We start from the raw sequence: 16,053 nt of genomic DNA, 5'->3' as shown, positions 1-16,053 counted from the left end.
CAAAGAATGCAGGAGCTTAGTCTTGAAAGTGAAAGAAATAGAAGGGGAAGTTTGCAATAGAAGTCTCCATTTATCAGTGGCTAAGCTGGGCTGTTCCCGTGCTGCAGAAGCACAGGAGACGTGAAATGATGTGGTGAGCCCCGCGCAGTGAAAGGGATGCAGCCGGGCCATTTCTGGTACACGCAATAGCAACGGTTTTACTACTGCCACAATCTCATGAACTATGAAAAGAAGACTAACGTTGTGAAGGAAAAAGCCAAACATCTATGCAATCTAACTTTTTGACTTTATTTTTCTCTCTCGGTGCAAACTCTACCACAGAGAGTGCCTCTCTCTGCCAGTCCCCATCCACGCAAACAAGGTCCAATGCCTCTCCCCGCCCCAGGGCAGCAAAAGACATCCCCTTTGCAAATGGCAAGGCATTTTCTGCCATGCCCCGAGCCCCCAGAGTTGGACTAGGTGGACTTTAAAGGTCCCCCTCAACTCAAACCCCATTCTATGGTTCCGCGTCTTGCGCACTGGTTATCCGAATTTGGCTAACCCAACCCAGCTCTGGTCAGTTACTGATTTACAGCTGGCCAAACTAGTTTACAGTAACCATGTTGTGTCACGAAATGTCTGAGTTGGTAAAAAACAGAAGAGCTATTAGGTATTGTGTCTTAGACCTAAAACATACATGCACATATTAAAAATCACAAATTCTGTTGACTTTAATATTCCATGTTATACTTACTGAGCTGTGTAGGATCTGCCTTGTTTTCCTACTCCCGTCTGGAACTGGAAGTGGGAGAAACTCGCCTGTGATTGGAATAATGGTCATTGACAAAATATATGGCTTTTAAGCTATAAGATGAAGAAATAGTACTTTACAGCACTCATGGCCCAAGACTGGATTTAGAAACACGATCAACGTTCACACTTTCAGTTCCACAGTATCGCTTTTAATGTCTGTGTCCAGGCAGAGCTAACTTTGCGTGCGGTTTCCCCGCGGTGCGAGGCAGGCGGTGGCGGTAGGAGTTCACACCGCAAGTCTCTGCCGCTCCTCTTGAAACTTGGCACGCTGAGCTCGGGTTGCACAGCGTTTCAGCTTGCTTCTCCAAGTCGCAGGGCCATAGCCCTCCTCAGAGGATTCATGAGCAGCTGTGGATGCAGAGAAATTCAGAAAAGTGCAGGAATTCCTTATGATCTTAAGACTGGACACAGCAATATTACTAATAAAAATACTAACAGTAATAAAATGATGTTTAGAAACAATCCTGTCACTGATTTCTTACAAATATTCTTATTTCCCCAAACCCTACAACAAAAAAAAATTGTGTCCCTTTTCTGCCTGACATATTGTAAAACTTCTAGTTTCCAGTCTCCCTTCCAATATTCATCAACTTTCTGTCACCTTTCTCGTGGACCGTTTGTCCTGCGCTTCCAACGCACGTATGGAAGAGCCAGCTCATTTTCTTGGATGGTTTCATAAAATCATCCAGAAGTAGTGCTTTGAATTCACTTTTTTTTTTTTTTTTTAACTTCCGTGATATACTATATTTTAGTCCATTAGCCCAGTAGGGTCAGCTTAGCAAGGTAAATGTATAGTAGCACCTCTCTGTTCAGATAATACCGGGGCTTGTTCCTTTTGAACAGAGCAGCAAGGGAGGAAATATGCAATCTGACGGAAGGGTAGCTGGGCGGCAGTGCGACTAGTTAGCATCTTCTGGCCAAGACCTGCATAAGGTATTATAAACAGAATATCAGGACTAAAATTCAAAGTTCAACCACAGTGTGATATACAATATAAATTGTACATAATCTATGACATGGATTTTTTATCAAAATAAATAGATTAACTTTTATTCAGTCATAATTTATTAATATTAATGATAATAATGTAATATTTGGTACAATTACCACACATCAAAGGCTGGCCTTGACTGATGGTAATGTAAGTAATTTCATGCTTTCTGTCCTATACAAGGTGCTATTCTACTCCAGCTGTAGAGTCAGTCACACAGTACCAGCAGTGGGATAATCTAGACTTTTAATTTCCATATTTATTAAAAAAATTGTCTTTTAGCAAATCCTTGCTTTTATTTTCTTGGTAAAGTAGGCTTCTTTTCTATAGGGAATTATAATCACTTCTAGCAGGTACTACATCGAAGTATTCATAGGCTTTATGAAAACTAGATTCAGAAGTTACACTTCCTGACTTTATTTTTCTGTGTATATGTAATGGAGAACCAGTGAATAACATGTTTAATGTACAGAATTATAGATGGCTTCAGAAAGGAGAAGCAACACTAAAATAATGATGTGTCTCTTTTAAATAGAACATAGGCTGGCTTTAAGTACGTACATCCAAAAAGCCATCTGAAAGAAAATTTCTCTTTTCCTACCCACGTGGAAGTATCCAAAATCTGTAGGCATTTTATTTTCACCTTTTGTAAATTCTTTAGCAGCTAACATTTTTCTTTGCTTGCTCTGAACTGCCTTGATGTGAGCAATGAGGTGCTTTGCCAATGCTGAAATCCAGGAACGAGGTGGAATGAGGCGCAAGTCCCTGGAGAACACCTAGTGAATGTGCTCAAAGCAGACCTTGTGCAAGCTACTCAGATAGGGCTCCCTGAAAACGCCATTAGAGTGACTTCTTTTTTTTTTTTTTTTTGTGAAAATGGTACATAACTTCTGTAGTGGAGAAACTCATGTGGCTCAGGAGGAGGTGAAGGGCTTGTCTCCAGTGTGTCCCATACCCTTGCTGGAATTAAAGCCTTCATGTCCCAGGAGAACACACCAAGCACCATCAGGCACTAGGTTTTAGCATATTCTGGGTGGAAAACTATCCACCTTCCTTTTAAAGTTTTGCTCTTACTCAAATGACTGCAACTTAATAACACAAGAGGAGAATTCAAGGACTGATAACTTTGCAGTTCAATAACTAGAACAACTTGTAGATGAGTTCTGGCTTCCAGTCCCTGCTCCTAGGACTATTCCTGTGTTAATCTAGTGACACGTTAACAGAAAAGAAGTATCTACACATGGGTTATTATTATTATCCTAACAATAATGTTATTTTACTTTATATCTTTCTGATAGCATGAATCTTGCTTCACTTTTTAAATATCTGCCTAGAAAAGAAAATATGAATAAAGTAATTCAACTGTGAGCTTCCTTCCAGCTCTTCGGAGGGTGTTTCTGTGCAGCTTTTTCATCTGAATCGTCAGGCGTGAAATTATATGTTCTTAATTATGAGGTGGCACGTCACAGCTTTTCTGTAAGAGCACTGCCACCTACGCAGCTCCAGGACTGTTTCGCGTTACTCCCTCGCTTGACCGCTACAGGTTGGAAAGAGGGTCCAGCCTGTTTCCATCCGTACACTTACTGACAGTTTTAAACATGCTGGAAAGGCGCTGCTGATGGACCTCTATTGCATATCCTGGTGGATGTCTTTTTTTCTCGTGCAACGCCTCGGAGGCAGCTGGCTTTTGGCTCAGCCCTCCTTGCAGCCTGCAGCCTCAATCCAGAGTTTCATAATAGGGGAAAGCCCCCCCCCAGTCATATTTTCAGATTATATCCATGCAATCAATCATCATGTGATATCGATTAGGGGGGCTTAGCTGCATTTTGCTCAATGGAGACAGCTGCTGGTCTTCTGCGAGGAATAGGACATTCTGCCTGGAGCAGCGCTCAGCACAGTGACTGTTGGCCTGAAATAAAGAGAGTGCTCAGCCCACATCCAGCCTTGAGACACCTCAGGGAAAAGCTGGCTGCTGCTTGGGAAGCAGGACAGCCTCCAGAGTCAAAAGATGAGTAAGTGCTTTGGCAGCGTGCTGCCCATTTCCTTGTACATGAATGATGATGAATAGGAAGGACCCTGAAAGACATACCCAGGGGGCTTTGGTGTATCTCCTGTGCCCCCCGATAGGAGCAACTCCAACTTGCTGCCTTTTTTGCTTGTTGTTTTGTGCAAGTCCTCCAGAGCTGCAGACTGACAACTCAGTCTGACCATGGAACGCAGCAAAAGCCTCGTGAGCCCCACATGCATTTCAAGCCAAAACCATCGATGCCTCAAGCTCCCCACACAGTTCTGCTGAAACATGTGGGCTAGACCTAGGGGTTAGGAAACCACATCTGTAGCTGCAGTACAGCAGCAAATATTTGGAGCTGAGCACCTGCGATGACCGTGCTCCAGTTGCAGTGTATAACTGTCTTTGGTCTCTTGGGGAAAATCCACATCCAGTGTTGGAGGGGCAAGGAGTACCCGTCTGAATGAAGGAGCTGCTCCAGCTCAGTGCTCTTCCTTGCACATGCCAGCAGTGTTGGCCATACTGAGGTCTCCTAAGCAAGGCTGGTGGTGCCTTCACTTCACCTCCTCTTGCACCTTTTCCTGCATGAGGTCAACGGAAAAAGCTCGTTCCCTAAAATTCTCACCATACGGGAGCATCCTGGTGCCAGGGTCTGTTCCCAGAGCTGTGTAACTGGGACTCCTTCTGCGCTCTGGACCAAGGTCCTGTAGCACCTTGTCAGGCCTGCCACCTCCTAACCCACAATCTGGGAGATGCTCAAACCCCAGGACGGAATGTGTGGCTGAAGGCCACCATGTGTCCCCTCTGCTCTCTGGCTCCTGCTGACACAGGAGGGAAAACGTGCTGAGCTTTCCCAAGACAGACAAAGCGCCGGTGCTGAGGCAGCCCCTGCTGAGTGCAGCCCTCAGGCAGAGAAGCTGCTGGGGCACAGTCTGGATCACTGCATCTCTCTGGGAAGGCCTGGGTTAACGAAGAAATAACATGTTGTTGTTATGGGCCCAGTTCTATCACCTGCTGCAGGACTGTCAGAGCTCCCCACGAGACAGAGATTATCAGGTGGACACAAGTCTTTCAGTGCCTCTCTGAACGCTGCGTATCAGAGTCTTACTTTCTGCTTTGTTTCTGTTTCCCTCTTGCTGTTACTCTATGCCTTCTGCAGGTGCTTGCCGCGTCTTTGAGGGGATCCAGCAGAGCAAGCTAATGAGATGCATCAGCATCAACAGGGTGCTTCCTCTCTGGGAGGGGAAAGAAGGGAATTTCCTTCTTTCACAGTTTGTTTCAGAGAGTGAAAACCAGACAAGACTGGATTGTGTCTCCCACATTGCTGCGGAACCTGAAAAGCCATTCTCCTGGTACTCTGCTGTTGATCCTTGATTTCTCCGGACATGTTCTTTCTTCAGAAGTAAGCTGGGCAGGGAGCCAGACTACACAGCGATTGGTTTTGATTTAAGACAGGGCTGGACACAGCCCTCCATCAGCGGAGGCGCTGCCAGAGTCGGCTCCTCCCAGGAGAAGGTAACTTTCACAGCTTTGGCTTTCTTCAGGGTGGTGATAGGACTGGAAACAGAAGCTGGAGGGGAAAAAAGTGACTTGCAGCCATGTGTAGAGGCAGGCCGCAGTGTTTCTGCCCACGGGGCTGACTCCCACATTTCGTGGATGTGACAATCCCAGGATGTAGGAAGTGTGTAGCCAAATTCTTTGCTTGAGTTGAACGAGGTCTCTCACCAGCAGGAGGGAATTTGGTAATACCCTTAAAAGGCAAAAGGCAATAAATGGCAAGGCAGTTGTCTCAGAAGTGCTGGGGCAGGTATGAACATGCTACCTCAAATTCAGGAGGCAGAGGAAGGCCTTTCCACGTTCCTGTTTCGCTATGACTTGGTAATTTAATTCACTGGTCTCTCCGTTGGTTGTTTTCACACATTGTGCTTCATGTTTCACACAATATACAAATAAAAAAAGTTTTTAAGACAGCATACTTCGGTGAAGCACAGTGTCTGATGGCTGACCAATGCTGCTAAACCATGTAGCAGTTCTTGCGAGAAAAACAGGATGTTGACTATGTGAACATATTTACACAGTGTACAGCCTTTAGAAAAAAAAAACGAGGGCGTGAATGTGAGTGTGGAGCTGGCTGCAGCAGACAGGGGAAGAGCAAGAGTGATTTGTTCGCGTCAGGGTACGGGGTGCATTTTGCCATGAAGTGCTAAGCGTGGTCTGAAACCTGCTCCCAGGAGCGAGTCGGTGCTTGGGGTGCCGTTTCTTGAGAAAGGCTCTGTTTTTCCAGCTCTCTCGGCTCTTGAGATGGATTACATAGTTGTCCTGTTGTAGGCCTTGGCCATGCCACGATGGGCTCCCTCAGTGCAGCAAACACCAAGTTCTGCCTGAACTTCTTCAAAGAGCTGAGCAAAGTAAAAAGAAATGAAAATATCATCTTCTCCCCGCTGAGCATCTCAGCTGCCCTGAGCATGGTCCTGCTGGGTGCTGGAGGCAACACAGCCAAAGAGATGGAAAAGGTGAGTTTCTTTCCCTTTTCCTGGGGACTGCTATTAGAGGCTTACATTTGGAAATGGAAAAGAGGAGGAGCCTCTGGCAGTCCCGGCCATGTTCTTCACAAACGGCAAACTGAGAGAGGTGTCAGCTACAGGTGTCAAAGGTCTCCTGTCCAAACATGCTCAGCTGATTTGCAGTGCCCGTGAGGCTGCGGTACAACCTGAATGCGTTCTTTATGTCTTCATTAATCTATTTATATAGATTTTTATATTGCATTTATATTGCAGGTGCTTCATATTCATGAGATGCTGAGCACAGCAAGTCCAGGAACCAAGAGAAAGAAAAGAACTGGAAAGGTGAGATAGTGTCTGACCTGTGTGATAACACTGAGCTGCAGTACGAAGCGAAGCAAGGCAAGGCAGACTTACCTGCTAAATGGCAGCACTTAGTCCAAAAGCACGGTAAGAGCAGAGTTCAGCCCTGCTCTCAAACTCTGAAACCTGTGTTCATGTGCAAAAGAGACCTTGTTGCTTTGCTGCTGAAAGTGCCGCCAAATTTAAACGGTGATCCTTTTTCAAGGTGCAGATGACAAGAGGGGAGGGAGACAAGTGTGTGACCCGGTGCTTTTGGATGGTCAGGAAGCCCAGACATGTGTTTGCGGGTCTTTGCATGCCCCTTGGCCCCACAAGTGCACTTGGGGACGATAACTATGATTTCAGCCTGAGGGCACATGGGTGGAGCTCCAGGAAAGAGCATCTTGCTAAAGACAGCTTTTCCCTGCTGCTCCCAGTGTGAAGAAGCCGGAGGATCCCATTCTCAGTTCCAGGAGCTTCTATCTGCCCTCAGCAAATCTGGTGCCACATGTTCCCTCAGCATTGCCAATGGGCTCTTTGGAGAAGTGACTTTTCAATTCCTTCAGGTGAGTCACAACTGTTTACAGGTTTTGTGGTTTTGAAAAACTTCTGGACTACACTTTGAACTTCTCCTAAGGACATCAAGTTGCGCATTTCTGTATTGCTGCTGTTGTGACAGGAAAGCAAGCTCTCACAGGTGGATGAAACACAGAGTGAGAAGAATAAAAAGAGAGAGACTTATGAGATTAAATAGACTTTGTGCAAAGTCAAGGAAAAGGGCCTGCATTTCCAGAGGGGGAGATAAAAACACTTTTGAAAGACCTAGGTAGCAACTTTCACCAAAATGACGTTTCTTCATGCTTTGATACAGGTGGAATCAGCACCCACCCTTCACCTACATCTTTTAAAATGCTGCAGCACATATGCATGTTTGAGTAGTGTGGTGTAGAGCATTTCCACAGAAATCATCATTCCAGACAAGGGGAAAAATCCAGTTTGCCCAGGCTGCAAACACACGTGTATATACTGAGACCCGACTTTAATGGCCTGATCCCAGGGCATTCTTTCTGCTCATTTGTGCTGTGCACAATGGGGGAGGTGAATTCCTTGCATGTTATTTTTCATTTGCTGGCACTTTGAAGTGAACGGACTTCCACACGCAGTGGGATGAGAAGCGGGGCCCAGCTTGCAACCTGAGACAGGGAGCAGCAGTGGAGAGGTGGCAGCAGGGGCCGTGGGTGATGACCAGGCTGGCAGGGTTGTGCCCTGCCCTCCCCAACAGCTATCTTCCTGAAATGGTTGTCATGGTGAAAAAGCAAAACACCCTCTCACAAAGAACTGCAAAAGACAGTGGAGCTGGGGCTCTCTTACGTGAAAGGTGTCCCAGGAACGGGTTGCTTCGCTCCTCCCCGTGCCCAGAAGGTCCCTCCTGAAAAGTCATAGTGCATATGCAGGACATTAATACTGGAAAAAGTAGCCCCACACAGAGCTCTGACCTACAGTTTGGCATCCATTTCTTGGACTCTTTATTTTTCCCTGTGGTCAAGTAGCTCCCTGATTACCATCATGAGAGCCACCTCTCTTCTCTGTTTTGCAGCAATACTTAGACTCCACAAGGACCTTCTACCATGCACAGCTAGAAGCGGTGGACTTCATTAATGCAGCTGAAGAGTCCAGAGAGAAGATGAATTCCTGGGTGGAAAAGCAAACCGGTGGTAAGGACAAGGCCCGTGCTTGGCTGCCTAGGGAGTGTGCATCAGGACCATGTGAGAAGTCAATACCTGGTGTTTGAGTTTCTCCCTTTTCCTGAGTGCAGCAACATTCGAAAATGCTATGGAGTGATTCATTTTGCTTGCAGCTACTGCAAAAGGAGCTTGGGGGCCCTGAGCTCCTGGGAGCTTTGACTCTGATAAAGCTGTGGATCGATTCTTGCCGCAAATGGACAATTCTTCCAAGTGAATCAAAACAAAAGCATAATTCACCTTTGTTTGTTGTTTTAAAGGGAAAATTAAAGATTTGTTCCCTCCTGGCTCTATTGATTGCACAACGGTGCTAACTCTGGTCAACGCTATCCACTTCAAAGGGAAATGGGCTGTAAAATTTGAGGAGAAAAACACCAGGGAAATGCCTTTTAGGCTGAACAAGGTAAGATTGGGACAAGTGCTGTGGACAACAGGGGAAAGTGGGGAAATTCCTGGTAACCTGTGCAGGGCAAGTCTCTGCCTGGCCTGGGAGTGGGGGCTCAATTTATCCAAGCCCAAAGCCTCCACCCCGTGAAGTAGGAAGGCAGCATCCTCTTCCCAAGTGCCTCTGAGACAGAAGTCATGTGAAGGCAAGCTTTGATACCTTCTTGGAGAGGCTGAGTTACAGAGGAGACCTTTCTGAGGGCCAATCAGCCTTTCCCATGGGCTGTAGTGGAAGTTGGCATTATCCTTTAGGAAAGAGTTAGATAAGCAGCATGAACTACAGTGCAGAGGACTAGAAGCCCTTAGAGCGACTGTTAGGGCTTTCATGGAGCTTGAGCCTCTGCCAATGCTCTCAGCAAAATCATACAGTGGTTTGAGGAGCGTTCATGGAAAATGAACAAGAAATTTCAAGCAGGTTGATCCCATGGGGTTTATTACTTGCTTTATTTTACCTGTTTTTTTCTGACTATTAATTGACTTTCTGTATTTTAGAGAGAGCACAGGAACGTACTGATGATGTGTCAGACAGGAAAATATAAATTAGCCTGGAGACAAGAAGAGCAAGTGAAAGTACTGGAGCTCCCGTACACTGGAGAAGAGTTCAGCATGTTCATTCTTCTGCCAGAAAACATCTGTGATGAGTCTACTGGCCTTGAACAGGTAACACTCCTGTCTCTGCTCCTGGGAGCAGAAACTACCTGTCCATCCAGGACCTAAATATCATGCTTCCCAGCCATGAAGGCCAAGCTTGTATCTTTTATAGTTATGGGTTTTATCTTGCTTTCCACAGGCAGAATGCTGTTGCCTGTGTAAAGATGAGAGAGGTTAATGGGTATATAGGTTGCTTCGGAAGAGCAGAGCAAGGCTGAGGAAACCTACTAAAAAGCGACACTGTAGCCTTTCCAAGGGAGCTAATGCCTATTTCAGTGGCCAAAATGTAGCACTAGTGAAGGGAACTTACTTCTTCCTTGCAAAAGTATTGAGGCACGATGCCCTGTTGGTATTTGGTGAAAATATGAACAGATGAGAAGGATCCCTCTGACAAGGATGGATCTGAATTTGCCTGACTTCACACTCAATAGCTGTAGGGCACACGTTCTGTCTTTGTCGTGAAAACCAGGCTTTTCCTTAAAGGCTGTGAGCATTTTTAGTTTCTCATGACCATTGATTCCCTGTGTTTTGTCCTTGCAGCTAGAGAGTGCTGTCACCTATGAGAAATTAGCAGAATGGACTGATATGAAGAATGTGTATCCACAAAAAATCACGTTGTACTTGCCCCAGTTCAGAATTGAAGAGAGCTGTGAGCTCATACCAGTACTGCAGGCTCTGGGGTTGAGGGATGCCTTCATCCTTGAGCAAGCTGATTTCTCTGGGCTGTCAAGAAAGCCTGGGCTGTTCGTCTCCGAGGCTATTCATAAGTCCTTTGTAGAAGTTAATGAAGAAGGCACTGAGGCAGCTGCTGCTACAGGGGCAGTTAAAGTACTGTTGTGCTGCCACATTACTTATGAGTTCAGAGCTGACCACCCGTTCCTCTTCTTGATCAAGCACAATCTGAGCAAGAACATTCTCTTCTTTGGCAGATGTTGTTCCCCCTAAGGAAAGGTTTTGCTTCTTTCTTCCCAAAGAGAGAACAATATTGTGGTAGAAAGCAGTAAGGCATGAACAACATGTTGCTATCAAGTGTCACTGGCGTTTCCTGATATCCATAGTCTTGATCCCAAGAAAAAACACCAAGCTGCCTTGGCAAGACTACTGGAAAAAATTATAATGGGCCTTTCCTATTTAGAGCTCTTCTCAAATGAGAGAACAACACTAATTGAGCTTGTTTCATTCTTTGCCATGAAAACTCTCAGTGGAGTCATGCTGTCTAAACAGTTGGGTGAAGTGCTGTATAAACGAGAAGTCCAAAATGATGCCTTTCCTCTTCAGCTGTATGGCAAAACTGGTGGTGGGGTGTTGCAGACCTTCCTTCCCAGCCACCAGGTCCCAAGGCAGAGACTGCTCAGTGCTGAATCCCCCGCTTTCCTCCCTTGTGTCTCTGGAAACCCAGTGCCTTAATGCCACCATGAGGGGAGGCTTTTGGCTGCCATGATGGCAGTGAAATCCACAGGTCATGTGGGTGTTCTGAGTACAGCTCCACACAGACGTTGGGTGTAGAGATACGTAGTTACATTTGTCTCTCACTCTGCTCCTCAGGTACCCTCTCCAGCTCTCCCCTCTGGGAAGGACCTCTGAAGTGACAGGAGCCCTTCCCACAGGGGTAGAGACACAAAAGCTACCCCTGGGCAGAGGTAGCTGATCTTCCCGTTCAGCACAAGGGAGAGAAGTCCCGCTCCTCTCTGGTGGGCCCTGGGGCGTCATGGTCTTTGCCTGGCTGTGATTTGGCAGTGAGCCTTTGCAGTGTGATGCAGCACCTCCTCAGAGAGTGCAGACTCATCAGCGTTGTGCTGTAAGGGATACCTAAGAAAGCCAGAGCAGTCCCATTTCCCTGCTGTGCAAGTCCAAGACACAAACACCTTCACAGTGATGCCAGCTCTCTGACTGACAAAGCCTGGGGAGGTTTCAGGAGGAACCCAATAACCCTGCAGTGACGTCTTGTCCTCAAGAAGTTGGTTGCACCTCCTTTGTCCTCATCTGTGCCATGCTTGTGTGTCCTCTTCTGGGGACAGCTGGATATTGCTTTCTTCCCATTTTTTTCTCCTGTTGCAAGCATCATGTGTAGACACATGGTCTGACACATTGCATGCCATGAGCGTGTGTGGTTTCCCAAAGCTTTATACGTTTATAACAGTGAACTATAGCACAGAAGTAATTTTAGGTGTAGTAAGTACTGTAATAGTACTATTAAACTGTAGTAGCTTGCTTAACCCCACAGTGTGACAGCAATAAAGGTACTCAAAGCATTTAATTGATCTGGCTTCTTGAATCCTCATTTGAAAGATGCCTTAGGTGCTCAATGCTTTTGAACCTCTTGACACGTCTTGTGTCACGCCTGGTGTATTTTGTCCATGAACTAAAAGCACAGCGAGGTGTAACTTACCACCACTAGGAACTTAAATGTCCTCCACCTGCATTTGACTGATTTGCTCTTCTAAAAATAATGATGGATGCAGAAGGTGGGTTTTTTTTGTAACGTCACTGTGAAACCTTTCAAAGAAAACTCTTCCCCAAATCTCTGGAGTTTGACATGTGCCTGAAAAGCCACACTCCTTCAAGGCCATAAGGTGTTTGGCCTTGGAGGAAGATTGTTCTAAATCTGTAATCTCTCTTCTAAATCTGTAATCTCTCACCCTGCCATTTCAACATCCCTCTGTCTGATGAGTGGGAAATTATCTTACTAAACAATAGAGGGGGGATGACTGAGGGGAAAGGCTTTCTCAGCTCAGAATTTCATAATAGCGGGAAGTCCCTCTGAAGTACCATACCCTCCAAATCACATATATTTCAGAATATATTCATGCAATCCTTTTGTCATATATGTACTAGGGTGCACTGGTGTGACTGGGATAGAGTTAACTTTCTTCATAGCAGCCTGCATGGTGGTCTTTTGGATTTCTGCCTAAACCAGTGTTGATAGCACTAATATTTTGGCTGTTCCTGGTGAGTGCACAGCACTGAAGCTTCCTCTTTTTCCCACTCTGCCCCTGTCCCCAGCAAGTAAGTTGGAGGTAGGCAAGGAGCTGGGAAGGGACACAGCCAGGACAGCTGACCTGAATTGGCCAAAGGGATATACCATACCATATAACATCATGTCAGCAATAAAAACTGGGGTAGAGGAAGAAATGGTGGTGGGTGGGGTTTTTTTTTTTTTGCTTCCGAGGTGTCTGTTGCTCAGAGATTGTCTGGGCATTGGCCTGCTTGTGTGAGATGGCGAGTGGCTGCTTTTTCATTGCTTGTTTTTCCCCTTTCTTTTACCTATTAAAATGCCTTTATCTCAACTCAGATTTTTTCCCCGTTTTGCTCTTCCTGTCCTCTTCCCCATTCCTTTGGGGATGGAGAGGAGTAAGCAAGATGGTGTGGGCACTTTGCTGGTGGCTGGGGTCAACCCATAACAGGGTTTCGCTGCAGTTTGCCAAATGTGGTGATATAAAGGAAAGTATTTTAAAACAGCAAATACATGACAACGTTTTTTTGTTTTGGTTTTCTTGTGTAGCATTCACAGGTTTTAATATCCTTTTTATAATATAGCATGAAATAGTGAGCTGAGTGCTTTTCATGCTGCAACCTACTTCAGGTTAGGCCTTGAAACATTAAATTTGCCTTTAGTGATTTTCAGTGATTAGAATTGTTATCTGTATACATTTGTGCAGTTTACTTAGTTTGCTTCTGCATAGCAATGCTCATTTTCTGTCTGTACAGCAGTGAGTGAAATACTGCAATGCATGTAGGTTTTAGTGAATGTTAGTAACTCCAGAGTTTGGAAACCTGCAGTCCTGGTTGCTGGGATGGAGAGAATGGAGCTGCACCGAAAATTAAATTGGGTCTAACACTGGTTTTTCTTCTGCCTATACAAATTTCTGCACTTATACCATATTCATTTATAAGCTATTAAAATATCAGTGAACTAGTATTGGGGGAATTATGATACATTTACGCCCAGGCCTGAGAAGAGAATTCAACCCTGAGTCTTCAGCTGAGTTGCTCAGACACCAGTGCATACCAGGAAGAAAAAAGAGCCGCCATGAAGTCTCAGTTTAGAAATGAAGCCACACTGTTGTGTCTCTCCATGTAGCACAAAGGCAGAAAAAGGGAGAATCTATTTATGAGCACATCCTGCAGCTGGATTCCAAATACAGGGGAAAAAATGAACCATGTCTTAAACACGTAACAAACTGCAGCTCTGTGAATGAAGACATGTAGTTGCAGGCTTTCCCCACTCCCAAATGAGAAGGCTTGCTGGCAGGATCGTAACTCTGAAGTCACTCTGCAAGCATTTGATGGCGTTCCAGTTCCTGTTTACCTCCTGTGGCTTAGTAGTAATGTTTACTTTGTACAACATGGAGGTTTAGGAAAAGGGTCAAATGGTACTTTCCACCAGCAGCAACAGTGGTTGTGTGTGCTGCTGTACCACAGCGACGCTGTTCCACTGGCCCACAAATAGATAGTTGCATGGGAAGCGGTGTGTCATGATTTCCCAGACACACTTAATGTCCCTTCATCAGCATTTTGTAGTTAGGTACCTGCCTTCATCTGGAACAGCGTGAGACACTTCTGCCTGTGAATAGATTTCACATGGGTGCCCCAGGTCTAATACCAAAGCTATTGGACATCATGTTCTGTCAAGGCATTCTTGTTTGCATCCAACCAGCATGCAAGACCAAAATATCAGGGGCTACTTTGTGTATTCTGCATGAAATACTGGTTCGTGAAAGCATATTGCTTTAAAGTCAGCTTTTCTCTAATGTCTTATTCTGTGTAGTGAACGTGTCTTGTTTTATGAAGATTGTTGGTAAGTGATACTGGTTGCAGGTTCTACATTAGATTGCACACAAATGTTTACAACCAGTTGGGACAGAAGTATCTGGTATTCACAAGGTGATGTATCTGCATTACTGGCAGGCAGAGATGAAGAAGCTGTCAAATTTTATCCAGGATAATGTGAGAGCAACAACTTTATCAATGGTAAAAATCAGTGCAACTGGGAGAAAGCAGAAATGGGGAGAGAAGTAGAGAACTTTATTTTCGGGACAGTTCAGTAGTCCTTGTTTACCCCAAGCATGTAGATAGGGAATTTGAGTTGCAGAATGATGAAATGATATATTATAAAAATTCCACGGCAGGATGTGGAAAACATACCATTTGCACATCCACATTATTCTGTGGCCTGAAGAAGAGCATTTCTCCATGAGACCAAATTCTCTTTTCACACATCCTCTGGAGCTGAATCAGTTTACATTGGCTGAAAATTTGACCCTGTGTTTTCAAATTATGCACCTGCCAGTTCCTCACAGGGCTTGGCAGCTTGGGAAGGGTATTTCCAAATTTTATTTTGTTTTCAGGAAGGGTATTTCCAAATTTTATTCTGTTTTCAGGAACTCGGTCACTAACAATATGTGCAAAATATTGGCTATCACTTACACTTCACTTCTGGACCACAATACATCTGATTTCACTAGCTCTAAGGACTGTCAAGAACATCCCCACCTTAACTTTTATGATAATAAAATGTTAGACTACCAAGCAATTGCATAATTTGACTAGCTATGGAAATCATACCACAAGGATGGTCACGGGAATGAGAAAGAACAATTACTTTTAACATCCAGTCTGACGGCCAAAAGCAACACCTTTCTCCTCCAAATTGTGGAAATTATACAATACTCTACAAGGCTGAGCAGTCCTGAAGGGCGTTTCAGGTTTCCAAATCCATAATTTGTTGAAGTAGCTCCGCAGCTAACAATACCCACAGTGTTTTGGGTAGTGTGATTAGTGTAGTAATAAGTTCTTGGTCATGAGTACATCTACAATAATTACATTTTATGACCAGGGAGACACTCCCAAACACTACGTCTTGTGCAAAGAATAAATTGACTAATAAGTATGTGAATGCCTTGAACAGTAGCATATGTCAAAGTTTAAAGACGTCTGAATGTAACTGTTCTAATTTTCAGTCAGCAGGATTTCGGACAGGATGAGGAAGCACTGAAACGTAACAGAAGTTTGGAAACTCTTTGACTAGAAGCTTCTAAAAACAGGTTCAACGAACACTTATCAACTGTGATCTAGCCATTTTTGATCCGGCCTTAGGGCAGCAGATGCACTAGACAATCTCAAGGCTCCTTCCAGCCACACATTTCTGTCATTTCCAATCAAAGCTAATTAATGGCTATGTGGAGTTGCAAAAGAACAACAGAGATTTGCTCAATGTATCTGTTCAGAGTTATTACAAGATCTGTTGGTGGGAATAGATTTTTCATTTCCTTTTCATACATGTTACTCTTGGAAACTTCATTTGCCATATGGACAGCAGATGTTATGATCAGCTGCTTCTATGCCAAAACCATCACCCATCCATGTATTTTCCATGGTTGGGTACCAGACCCCCAGAGGAAGGAGTCTGCACACCATGTAGATTGTCACCAGTGGCTGAATGAAGATTTTGCAGTAAGTCTCTCCCATTTCTTCAGGTACAAAATGCTTCCGAGCAGTCTTTTGTTCTTTACAGCTCAGCTCCAAGAACAATGTGAAAATGAACACTGATCTGTGTTGAATGCGTTGCATTCGCCAAAACTG

General features: G+C 44.8%; 1 protein-coding gene across 5 annotated transcripts; it reads left to right on the top strand.

Moving 5' to 3' along the window:
• The first annotated feature begins 2,067 nt into the window (after window positions 1-2,067).
• LOC134511689 (leukocyte elastase inhibitor-like) lies at window positions 2,068-15,821 on the top strand. Of its 5 annotated transcripts, XM_063326030.1 has the most exons (8): window positions 2,068-5,306; window positions 6,120-6,304; window positions 6,569-6,637; window positions 7,072-7,200; window positions 8,232-8,349; window positions 8,637-8,779; window positions 9,313-9,480; window positions 10,012-11,806. In XM_063326030.1, exons 2-8 carry the CDS (start codon window positions 6,137-6,139, stop codon window positions 10,414-10,416), a joined length of 1,200 nt encoding a protein of 399 aa, XP_063182100.1. In that variant the 5' UTR covers window positions 2,068-5,306; window positions 6,120-6,136; the 3' UTR covers window positions 10,417-11,806. The 5 variants fall into 5 exon arrangements, with proteins under 5 accessions (XP_063182100.1, XP_063182104.1, XP_063182101.1 ...); XM_063326034.1 differs by lacking the exon at window positions 10,012-11,806 and adding an exon at window positions 15,432-15,821 and having other exon boundaries at window positions 2,068-6,304; XM_063326031.1 differs by lacking the exon at window positions 6,120-6,304.
• Window positions 15,822-16,053: the final 232 nt, after the last annotated feature.

This window comes from Chroicocephalus ridibundus, chromosome 2 (genome assembly GCF_963924245.1).
Source record: "Chroicocephalus ridibundus chromosome 2, bChrRid1.1, whole genome shotgun sequence".
NCBI lineage: Eukaryota > Metazoa > Chordata > Aves > Charadriiformes > Laridae > Chroicocephalus > Chroicocephalus ridibundus.
This window is presented reverse-complemented; position numbering and strand designations above follow the sequence as displayed.